Source organism: Centrocercus urophasianus, unplaced genomic scaffold (assembly GCF_019232065.1).
Source record: "Centrocercus urophasianus isolate 14NV4802_14NV808 unplaced genomic scaffold, USGS_Curo_1.0 seq_73, whole genome shotgun sequence".
NCBI lineage: Eukaryota > Metazoa > Chordata > Aves > Galliformes > Phasianidae > Centrocercus > Centrocercus urophasianus.
The window spans coordinates 11,049,539-11,061,782 of record NW_024885344.1 but is presented as its reverse complement, the minus strand read 5'-3'; the positions used below and the strand labels follow the sequence as shown (position 1 = coordinate 11,061,782).

At 42.4% G+C, this 12,244-nt stretch overlaps 1 protein-coding gene across 2 annotated transcripts in view; it reads right to left on the bottom strand.

Annotated features, from left to right (window-relative positions):
* ADIPOR2 (adiponectin receptor 2) overlaps nucleotides 1-12,244 on the bottom strand; it is a 42,620-nt gene that overhangs the window by 21,459 nt on the left and 8,917 nt on the right. For both annotated transcript variants that reach the window (XM_042837659.1, XM_042837660.1), the window contains exon 2: nucleotides 1,498-1,733. In XM_042837659.1, the coding sequence (XP_042693593.1) occupies nucleotides 1,498-1,665 (168 nt within the window). In that variant the 5' untranslated portion in view covers nucleotides 1,666-1,733. The remainder of the gene's footprint in view (nucleotides 1-1,497; nucleotides 1,734-12,244) is intronic.

Genomic DNA, 12,244 nt, shown 5'->3' with positions numbered 1-12,244 from the left:
ACTCATAAAATCATTATGAATTTAATAGTGAGCCTAAGATGAATGCTCCTTCTATTTAACTGTCCTGATATTCAGCTGTGTATATCCTGAGAGAAGCACTAATTACAGTTCTGAAACTCTCTAACCAGAAGGTACTTTTGCCCAGTGCTTGGACACTACCTTTGTACAACACTTCATTAAGCTGTGGAATACCTTTCTACAGGATGCTGCTGAATTCTACAAAGACTCACATGCCAAAAATTCAAAAATGTTGCCACTATCTCAGGAAATGTGCAAACTACCAACTGCTAAAAGCTAGCATAGTAACACAGTTCCCCATCCCTGTATTCTTCCTTACAAGTCTACTATTGGCGACAGCATATTGACTACTGCAGAGTTATGGTCTAACCCAGACAGCTGTACTTCCAGTAAGAATGTTTGCAAGCACTTTTCTGTCCTAATATCCAAGAGGATAGCAATTAGCCAAGGTTCAGATTATATAAAGCTGGAGTAAATGTTTCTTCTCCTTTTATTTGTAACTGTCAGTGGCAGAACAAATCTTTCTACCTCAGCAACATCTCAGCAGGGAACAAACTATTTCAAGCCCTATTCTTTAAGGTAGGAATAGAAAAACAAAACTGCTAAACTTACACTTACCACAGAATCATAAAATGTCTTGTGTTAGAAGGGGCCTTGAAGACCACCTCCTAGCTTCAACACCCCTGCTATGGGCAGGGCTGCCACCCAGCAGCTCAGGCTGCCCAGAGCTCCATCCAACCTGGCTCTGAGCACCTCCAGGGATTGGGCACCCCAGCTTCTCTGGGCAGCTGTGCCAGGGCTTCACCATCTTCTGAGCAAATAATTTTCTCCTAGTATCTAACCTAAATCTCCCCCTCTTTTAGTTTTAAACTGCTCCTCCTTGTCCTGTCACTAATGCCCAGCCTTAACTAGTGGAAGAGGTATGAGAAGAAGCTGAGGTCCCTTGGTTTGTTCAGCCCAGAGAAAAGGAGACAGAGAGGAGGCCTCATTACAGCCTATAGCTTCCTCAGTAGAGGAGTGGAGGCACAGAAGCTGATCTCTGGCCTCTAGTGACACCAACAGACTGGCATGGATCTGTGTCAGGGGAGCGCCAGGCTGGATATGAGGAAAAGGCTCTTCAGGCAGTGGAACAGGCTCCCCAGGGCACTGGACATGGCACTGAGCTCACTGGAGTTCAAAAAGCATCTGGACAATGCTCTCAGTCGCATGATCTGATTTTTGGGTGGTACCGTGTGGAAACAGGAGTTGGATTCAGTGATCCTTATGAGTTCCTTCCAAGTTGGGATATTCTATGATTCTATGAAGCCCTCACACATTCAGCTGAGTATTTCTTATATCTTCCTAGTTTTATTACAATTATTTAACACGCATAACATGGTCACAGAATCTCAGTTCGTAGGTCTGGAACTTATTTCAACCAGTGAATGAAGCATTCACATAAAAACTCATTTATCTCAGCCACTCTAACAGACAACTTACATTTTCCTGATCAGAAGACAGAAGTGGCTCCACTAAAAGAAGCCTCTGCTCAGAGCTGTCCTCTTCAAAGGCTGTCTGTGCTGTTGCAGAGTCAGACATGTGTCCTTTTCTGAGCCGCAGACCTGGCTCTGGAGAACCAGCATTATCGAGTTCCGTTAGTTCATTCATGAGATGCTGGGAGCCTTCTCAAATATTCTGCTTCCTCTTGATCTGGTTTGGCTGATTACGCGTTGGCTCTGAAAGACAGGATTTGTATAACTACACTGAAGTTAAAATGAACAGCATAAGAATTGGCTGGAAGAAGAATATGCCTAAAAGCTGCTAGACAGCTATGATGATTGCTTTAACACGTGCCCAAATTTCCACATAATCATCTCTATATAGTTTTACACTGCTGAACAATGAATTCTTATCTTCTGACCACTAATGCTTGTATTCTAACACAAGTTAAGCACATCTGTGAAAAACAACAGAAAATGCTTCCCAGAAATTCACAGTACATTTACAGAAGCACAGCTGTGCTCCGACAAATATTCTTAATTTTTACGAAGTAGAAATGCTGGGCTGTTGATATTAGTCATAATTAAAGTACCTGTCACACACATTCTAAAGCTATCAGTTTTGCAGGTAGGAGACTCGTTTCAAATTGCCTGGGCTCCACTAACACTAGAACATTAAGCACTGATACAGCTGCATGGATGGCAGCAAGCACACAGAGCACCAGCTAGCTCTAGGCAAAGTGAAAGTGGGGTAGTAGTACACACAGCAATCATGTTGTTACCATCACTTAACTTAGCATGTTCACAATTATTGCTAGCAACGGGTTTGTACCATACCTTACAAAAGGAGTTAGACTAAACAGCTTTATGCCATTCATTCCATCCCAACAACTGAAAATTGATAATTACCATAGATAATTACCATAAGCCAGGCTATCCACACAGAAAAGTAACTGCATTTTACACTTTCAACAATGCAAAGAGGATGCGGGGCGAATTTAACTCAAGAGGCCGAAGATTAATTAAATGTCCAAGTGCTACCTGATGATAGCTTGTTCATGAGCTTTTTATCCAAGAGTACTATTGGTTACCTATTTATCTCGTACACCAGTACCCAGCAGCCACTGGGACAGTAAGCTGAGAGATACCCATCTGGCACCACTTGTCTCAGGAGGCACAAAATCAGGGCGTTTTGAGCTCCGAGTGCCACGAACCAGAAGAACGAATTAGTGCTCAACTGACACTGCAGTCACTCTGAATGAGAACCCACTGCTCTCATACCGATAATCGCTTGGGCTGATTCTGCTCCTGCAGCATTTAAGTACTTAGATGTGACTAACGTGTAACATTAAGATAACCCATCTAACAAGTCTTAACTTGCATAAGAGTGCATAATTAGACTGGAATTTTAGAACCCAATAAAAGACGCCTAACTTTGTCATAATGTAAGAGGGCAAATTAAAAATGTAAGATGAGGGTTTGATACTGGTGGTCTCGCAATAAAATATCACCTCTAAAAGGCCAACAAATAAAATAACCCCTTCAACTAAGGGATTAATCTCATTTATATATGATCACTGCAAGATAATTCTCAGCTCTGTCAAATGTGCTGTAGTTAATTTTGCTGTAGCAGTCTGTAACGCTATCTCCCCTCTGCTGCCCAGCAATCTCCAGAGAAAAGAACTGCTAAGGAGCAGGTACCAGACTGAGGAGCCTGCACACACCTCGGCTATCAGAGCTCAGCATGGCATGCTGCCTTCATCACAGGAAAGCACAATTACAGCACAACAGCAGAGCAGATGGCACGCACACCTTTCTGTTAGCCTGCCACTACAGGATCAGCAACCTCCATCAGAAAGGTAACACCTCAAATGGCCACATCTGTCTACCAAGTAAACAGCCAGTTTTACTTGTTTTCGTTTTGGTTTTTTTTCCTTCCACCAGCTTTAAGCAATAGGACTGCTACCGTGTGCTGTACTGCCTGCTATGTTGCCCAAGAGCATGTCCTTACATCACCCTGCACCTCTGTGACACTGCAGGAGCAGCTCAAAGACAAAGAGGCACAGTACTGGCACAACAGGCTTGGCCACATTTGGCCAATGCATTTGTGAAAGGTTCTGCTAATATGAAAAGATGTAATAACGCCAAGAGACTTCTGAAATCAGGCCTTGAAGATTTACTTAGCCAGCACTCTCTGCCAGGCAATCACTGGGGTTTAAAATAAAAGATGCATTTTACCTCCTGCCAGTCAGATTTGCATTCAGCAGCAGAGGTGAGCTTCAGAGCATCATAAAAATAGAATTCTTTGTTTCTTGATATTACAGCAGAACTGCTCAATGGACTGAGATGTCTCCGTGTTGTCCTTCAAGCAGTGCTATTTCAGTGCTGAATATGCCCACTCTCACAGGGTATATAGGGCAAAGCCTAAGTGTGGCCAGTACCACCTAGCCAAAAGATGGCAGCTAAAACACTCAAAGAAGGCCTGTCATTCCATTCTGTCCCTAAGAGGAAGAAGCTCATGAAAACAAACATCAGAAAGCTATAGACACTTGGGTTGTTGGAAGAGGTCATTTTGCTTTTGAAATTACAAATCTTAAATTTAACACCTTAATTTTTTTTTTTGCAGCATGCAACAACCTAGAGCACTCATTAAGATTAGTTTCTATTTAAAAAGGAAGTTGCCGTATGCAACTAGAACCACTTAATAACTGCACGTATAACAAGCATAATATCCACACCTAGATCCATTAGTTCCTGCTGTGTTTAAGATCAGCTGAGAAGAGAATCTACAGAATTTGGTGTATTTATTTTAAAGTACAAAAATTTAAAAGACTGTGTCAGTTTTTAGAAAGGACCTAAGACTTTAATATTATCTTAAGTTCTAGAAGCAAAACCAGCACTCGGTCAATCTGTTGACTCAACATGCAGCTGCCACCACAAGCTGCAATGGCCCAAGCGTTCCTCTCTCCCAACTGCTTGCTCCACCCCAGTTCAGAAGAGGTCAGCCTCACAGCAAAGGGCAGTCAGCACTGCTTTATGGCTGGAGACAAACTTATCTTTCTGAGAACAAATTCAGGAGGCAGAACTATTTCAGCACATCACAGAAATTGTGCAACAGCAGCGGAGTCAACATCCACAGTTACTGAGCATATGTAGGACACCAAATACCCCCCAGGTGTCATCCTCTAGATGACAAGGCAAGAGTAGTTACACAAGCCTAAGCACCACAGGATGATGATGCTGTCCTTTGTAAGATCTTCCTGGATATTCTCAAGAGAAAAGACTGCAAGAGCTTAGTAACCTTCTCCAGTAAGTCATACAGACCTTCTAAGCTTTCACAACTTGCCCCCGACGAGGACTGGCTTTCCACCTTGAGTGAACAATGTAGCAAAGTATGCACTCTAAAGGTAATGCCTGCAGACAAATGTCAGAGATTTGTAACTCCCTCATTTGTGATAGAACAGACCCCAGACGGTCACATTACTTCCCACCACCAAGGCAAAGCTATCTCTCCAGCACTCAGCCCTCTCCAGCACGTCCCTCTTACAAGCAGCTCAACAATCCCATAAGACCCATTTCATTCTTTTCACAATTGGTATTTGAAAGAAGAATGAGAGAGTCACCCCTCTCCACTCCTCTCATTTATCAACAGCCTGATAGAAACATTCTGGCTGTTTTACCAGTGGATGGGGTCAGCACAAAGGCCACAGACATCAAGTTAAAGAAGTGAGTTTCTCTTAAGTTTAAAGCAATTAGGTAATAACTGAAATGATACAGCAAGAATAATACAGAGCAAGTCAACGTACCTAACTGTTGCTACGTGAGAATAGCGATTGTAATTAAGAAAGATACATCACCAACTGCCCAAACACTTGACCATCATCCAGATCAGCAGTCAGTGGGGGGCCTGGGCTGCAGCAAGGATTTGGAGAGCCTTTCCCAGCTACTGGGAGGCCCTACACAGTGTGCCCATGCATAGGTGAGGTTTCCTTTGCTACAAGAGGGTCCAGCTTTTAATATTGTTGAATAAATAAGCTTGTGACAATTAGACAGAAATATTTAGTTTCATTCTCCCTTTGGATTCCACCTCAAGCCTGGCCAGGGCTCAAGGAAGAACCAAAGAAGTCTGTGTCCTTGTAGGTCTTGACACTATTCTTTCTAAACAAAGAAAGGTTAATACACAATGCTTTATTTAAGCTATATCTCTTGCTGATAAGATGCGTTGTTCAAGATACATATTTTGCTAATGACCATACATATTTCACTAATGATCAGATACCGATGATATATAATACTTGGTTGTGAGATTCATCTAGACGCCAACTTGGGTTCGATGCCTACGGTTCAGGCCTTAGTGCTCCATCTATTTAGAAAAACAGTGGCATCCACTCTGTATTTTCCTTGCTCATCCTGCTCAAACTATCCCTCAGACTAGTATGAACAATATTTAATGAGCAACAGAGGACTAACCTTCTTAATATTAGTCCATTATCCCCAACAGAGCTTAGTTATCAAAAGAACCTTTTGGTCATGAAAATTTCAGGCTAACATCATTTCTCACAACATTCCTTAATGTATAAAGAAGGGCTTCACTGCATGAAAAGCCTCCTTAGAGATATATATTTCATCCTGCAAACTTTTGCTAGAGAGGTCCTGCATAAGCAGCCCCTCCCCAAAGACACAGTAACAACAGCACTATTCAGTAATATCATATAACAAATTATATCAGGTGTTGCTGGCATCATCCTTTTGCCCAAATCAGACATCATGTTCCCTTGTTCCCTAGAGCCAGTACAAGTCCTCAATCGAGTTTATCAACTGTGAGACGCTGGCAGGTTGTTTTGGATTGGGCTTTTTTGGTTAATTTGTTTCGGAGTTCTTTTTGTGGTGGTGGGATGATGATTCTCCTAGTGCTTGTGCAGTATCCTGCTCTGCTTACTGGGGAAACAAAACCAGCACAAGTGCCCATACAGGCAAGAAGCAGGAGCATACACACTGGGCAAGGTGGAGAGGAAGAGGAAATCATGTGAAATGCTGCATCACATGAACTAGACTGCTGCTGAGCTTCACCTGTAGATGTGGCCCTCCTACTTATTAACTGGGTGACTTACTAACTAGATGGGGTACCTGCTGATTGGCTGCATTTTGCTGCACATAGAGCAGTGCAGAAGAGATACACGCTCCATACATTTCAAACCTCCAAGCTGAAAGATCACAGCTGGAAAGATAACAAAACAATAATATCAAAAGATCTAAAAGCATAGCCTGAAATAAGTGATTCTCACCCCCTCTTCAAAAAAGTCAATCAGCCTTTTGGTGACAGAGCCATGCCTTTTTCAATTAAGGAGTTAAGGTCTTGCAGTCTACCAAGTACTCTCCTGAACTACACGCTCTAAAATAACAAACAAGGGTGCCTACAAACAGAGGAAGGAAGAAGATCATAGAAAACCTTGTTTTCTTAATGTACCCTGAAGGAAACTTATGAATTAGGCTATAAAAATTCTTTTGGGTGGGGGGGCATCGTTAAAAAAGGAGGAACAACGAGGAAGCAATGCAGCACCGCTCCTCTTCAATACAATTTCCCTAGACAAAGAGACACCTACCAAACAAAGATTAGGCTCCCGCCGAGGGTCAGCGGCCAAAAAGCTGTCTTTGTAACTTGTAAACTGTCACCGGACACTTCAGCCTAAGCTATTTCACAGCAGGCTGCAGAGACAAACAATCAGGCACATTCTGATGCGTTTGGATCCAAAGAAAGGGAAAGAGCCAAGAGCCTGCCTACATTAACTGAATGCATCCATTTCACAGGATCCCGTTACATTGTTATAACATTTGTCCAATTTGTACTGCGAACTGGAGCCCGGTTTTGTAACTGGGTGAAGGCGTTGTGTCACAGGTTGGCCCACCCCCAGCGCCCCACGTCCGGCTCTTACAGACTGGATGGCTGCTGTAAATTAGTTTTACTCTTCAATAAACCCAAGCCAAGAGAATTGTCACCGAAGACATAAAATGAGGAACAGAAGTTCAAGTTCTTTTCACACCGCATTCCACAAAAAAACACAGCCCAGACCTGGGAAGCTTTGGTTCATTTTTCATTCAACGGCTCACTTTCTCCAAGTGAAAGATGTCCCATTTTCGTGCCCTTCTTTGATTTTATTTCTATGGCATCTTACTAACTCGCACCAACTTGCTTCACAGTTGCCCACAAAAAAGAAAAACTAAAAGATGCAGTTGGTTTTTGTTAGTAACACTTTGGATTGCAGATTGTCTGAAGGTGAGAGACTGAAGTCAGACATCACTTTTCATCTTAACCAAGATTTCTAGAATACAGCCTTTGAACTCCTGCCTCAAAGACACCCGATCTGCAGAAGAGATGTCGGGAAACTATGAAAACAAAGTCTTTGGAGCAGGCACCAAAATCCATTGCTACACTAGGAAGCTGAGCTTACATTTCACTTTTCCCCTCTACAGAGAATCTCTGCATGAGAATGTAAATGGCACCAGATCAACAGCAGCTGCGATCCAGAGAGCAAACATTCCTCTGTGCTGGCAGGTATGAGTGCTCTCCTTCCAAGTGTGGGATTCCATCTCTAGAAACTGAAGTGAGATCCTTTACAGTGCAGACAAACACTCTAACGCCTGGAGCAACGGTACCAAACCAACTACTTCTGCCTTGTTGTTAAAAGCAAAGAGGAATACACACGCTTTAGGCTGCTAAATTCAAGCAGGACGCACTTAGAACAGTTGTTTCAGTGGTTCCTGAGGCTTGCCTGAATGGCTGGTTTAGGAGATGTTGCAACAATGTAGATGGAAGGGCTGGCTGCTCTCAAATGCAGGGAGCTCCATTGTTGCCCATCCAACCCCAGCACCAGCCATTTGTCACAGGAATGGATAGGATTTGTTCATCCCAGTGCTGTCTGGAGAAGACAACCATTTTCTATCAAAGTGGCAAGTTGGACTGGTTCAGTACACCACCAGATAAGCAGGAGGGGCAACACAAAAGAGGGGTGGACCACACACTTAAGATTTTAAACCCTTCTGTGCTTTACAGGCAGTATTTTCCTTACTTCTTACATACTGACAGCTCTCCATTGACCAAATCACTGAGTTGTCACCTACACACCTGTGATCTTTCCTGTGACCTACTAACCAGCTGCAGACCACAACTGGCCTAGCAAACCGTACACTTCACCAAGGCTCCTGATTTGAATGCATTTTTTGCTGATACTCTCTTAATCATAAAAACCCCAAGAAATAAATTTTAAAAAAGATTTGCTGTAATAAGTCTGCATCTAAATTGTATTAGTACGAAATGTATTTAGTCAAATGGGTGACGTTCTAGACAAGACCAGGTAAAGTTACTTTTATGATGAGTACCTTAACAGCCTTCATGCAAAAGGCAGAGAATGCAGCCTGTTTTCTGAAAAGGTTATCACAGCTGAGAGTTAAGAATAAGCCTAAGCAAACCTTTAGTACCTGCTGACACCTAGCACCACTCTTCCAGAGAAACAGCACTATCTGAAAAGAAACACAGGACATCTCCAATTTTCAAACAAGACCAAGGACACTGATACAATCCAAAACGACTGCCCTGTAACAAAGGAGAGAGAGAAAAAAAATACACCCCTCCCCTCCCAATCTACTTATGATACTCAGACTACTGCTAGAACACTGAGAACCCAAACTGATATCTGTATGCGTGTAAACCCTTAGAGATGTAGCCTAAACTCAAAACATATCTACAGTGTCTAGCTAGACCAAGGCACTCCCACAAGAAGTCATCTTGCTGCAGTTTGTTTTAACATCCTGACATAAAATTTTTTGCTAGTGTAATTGCATTCCCTGCAGAAGTTTTTTGCTAATCTAGTTGTGGTCTGCAGTCTAATCAGCACAGCTACACTGTTATAAACATTAAGTCTGAAATGGCTTAAAACCATAAACATGCTCCATGCTAATTTTCAGGTAACCAGGAAGCATTTGGGGAGCAGATATGTTAGATGTGTTGCAAAGCAACGGAATTCACGCTGGCAGGGGGATGAGCAGCTGTGCAGCCCTGTAATGTAGCATGGCCACTGCTTGTACTGGCCCTAAGAGACTGAGGCTGGGCAGGCTTGCTCTGCAAACTCTTCCCGACCTGCCTCGAGCTCCAGACAGTTTGGGAAATTGACTCTGGCTTATTTATTTTACTTTTCTTCATCTTTGTGTGACAAAAATAAAAAATAACAAAATCAGTTTTAAACAGATAGCAGCAGCGAGTAGCTTTTCCTCTGTGGAAAGTTACTTACAAGGATGTAGAGAAACACAGGACTGGTGTGACAGCAGTGGCCTTGAGGACATACAAGAACACAGTGCGGAAGAATTCAGGCACAGGACACAGATGGGACACTTGGGCCTCCAGAGACCCTGTGGCCGTAAGCTATCCACTAGGGGTCTGGTAAGGAAACCAGACAGACCTGGAGCCAAACCAAAGTGGCTTCAGGAGCAATAAAGAAATGGAAACTGACATATAGAAAGGGCACCACGGATAGTAAATCTAGATACAACCTGGAGCTGTAGATCAAAGAAGAAAGAAAAAGGTGGAAAAGCCAGCAAATATACAGAAATATATCCCTAAGTGGATCTTAGAGGTAGGAAGAAGAAACAGGTAACATCACTATCATATTCCTCCCAACAAGGACTCCAGAAGGTGACAGCATGTTGGTATCCTCCCCAGCAGCACGAAGCTGCTGATGTAAAGAGTCAAAGCAGCAGCAGAAGGGGTGAGCGGCATTGAAAGGGCCAGAAATCAGAGTGTGAGAGCATTTTAATCGCATTTCATAGTTGTTTTTTTCCTGTAGGTAAGTATTCCAACTGCATTCTAAAGACTCCTTCTTTTTCTTTAACGCCTAAATCTGGACTAATGAATCTTGAGCTAGCCAGCTTAAGATTTTTATTCAACTAATAACATATCATTGGCTTCACTTACACACGTTATTTTCCACGCACAAACACACAGAGTACTTCCTCTTCGCCCATAAACAAGAATGTACCAGTGTGGGCGGAGGCCTCAATTTCTTCCCCCATTTTGCAATTCTGAAAGCATTATTAGTCTTTAAAGCACTACAGGAAAATTACAATAGAATAATAAAGTCTGAAACAGCCCCAGGTAAAGCAACCAAATAGGCCACCTGAACTTGTAACACTCTTCCCCTAGAGAGAAATCCTTGTTAGAGGGTGACCCAGTCAAAGTTGTTTTGCAGCAAAGTGCCTTCCATGTATTTACATACATTCCTATGACAGCATCTAAATACAAAAAGCAGTCAGCTAAGCAGTCACTGCTATTTTCAGAAAGAAATTCAGGCATCACAGAAGACATCTGATTTCTTTAAGAAACCCTACGAAAAGGAAGCGTGGCCAAGTCGATAAGCATCCACACTCTTAGGAGTAAGAAGGGTAGGAATTTGGGTTGATTTCCTGGCCACGGGCCCAGACAGGAGGAACACAAGCAGAGAGCAAGAACTGGGTCAAACTACTGAATAGTTATTTGTCCTAGTTTTCAAAATACTCACTGAAGGTACTCTTATCCTAGCCCAACTGCATCTGCAAGGGATGTTAATACATGCAGAACTATTCAGATAAACTGTTTAGAAGAGAGGAAAAAATGCCTTTTCTGACACAACACCTAAAAAAAAAAATATAAAAAAAAAAAAAAAAATCACATTCCAGAATGAGCTTGTTATCATTCCATAACAGAAATAAGTCGTTCAGCATGATTTTGATGCAGAGACTAACTACTGCATCCACAGTAGTGACTGAAAGGCAAAGTAGCTCTTCAGATTCATCTGCCACGTACAGTCAGCCAAAGTCACCATCAGTACTGACAGAACGCAGGCCAAGCTTCCGCAGGGACTCAGCACTGCACAGAGACACCAAAGGCTCGTCTGTATGCTTGGCTCATGTGACCAGCTGAAAGGCTCATCTGGACATACGTGGAAATCCAGCCACGAATTCTATATAGGGCGTTAGGTGTAAAGAGAACGTAAATACTGCCAGATATGCTACTGTGAAAGGTACAAAACATTCTTACAGTATTGACAGCATTGATAGTAATGGCATGGATGCATTCAGGGAAAGAAACATACAGTGACAGAGATGTAAATCCCCAAAAAATAATTGGTAAACCATGCGTGAATTTATTAACATTAAGAGAGAAGTAAAATCATGGATGACAGCTGACCTGCCCAGAGATACACAGTCATGCTCTGACCTACGAAGAGAATCAACTGTAGCTAAGGAAACAACACTATGAAATGACATAAGCTTTGCCACGTATGAAATACAAAACCTGAAGTCTACTTTTATTGTGTGCTAGGCAATCAACAGTTATTCAAACCTTTTAGATCACCTTTTGTACATTCAGTAAATGATTTGCTCATGAGTTTGCATTTGGTAGAGGATGTGCTTTACGTTAGTGCAGATCTATTTTAAACCAATGTCGACTACTCAAAACCCCAGTAAGATTTCAACACAGCACAAGGTTTCTCAATCTTCACATCTACAACAGCAAAACACCACCTGAAACAATGACAACAAAAAAGCAAAGACACTCAACATTTTCTGTTAGCCAAGGAAAGGTCACAGTTAGCAGATAGCAACCTCAAACGCAGAAGGAAGCTGTATCTGATGCAGCAGATAGCCAACCTTACAAATCCTTGCTCAGAATCAGGATTCATAGGGAACAAGGGATAAATCCATGAAGGGGTGCTAAG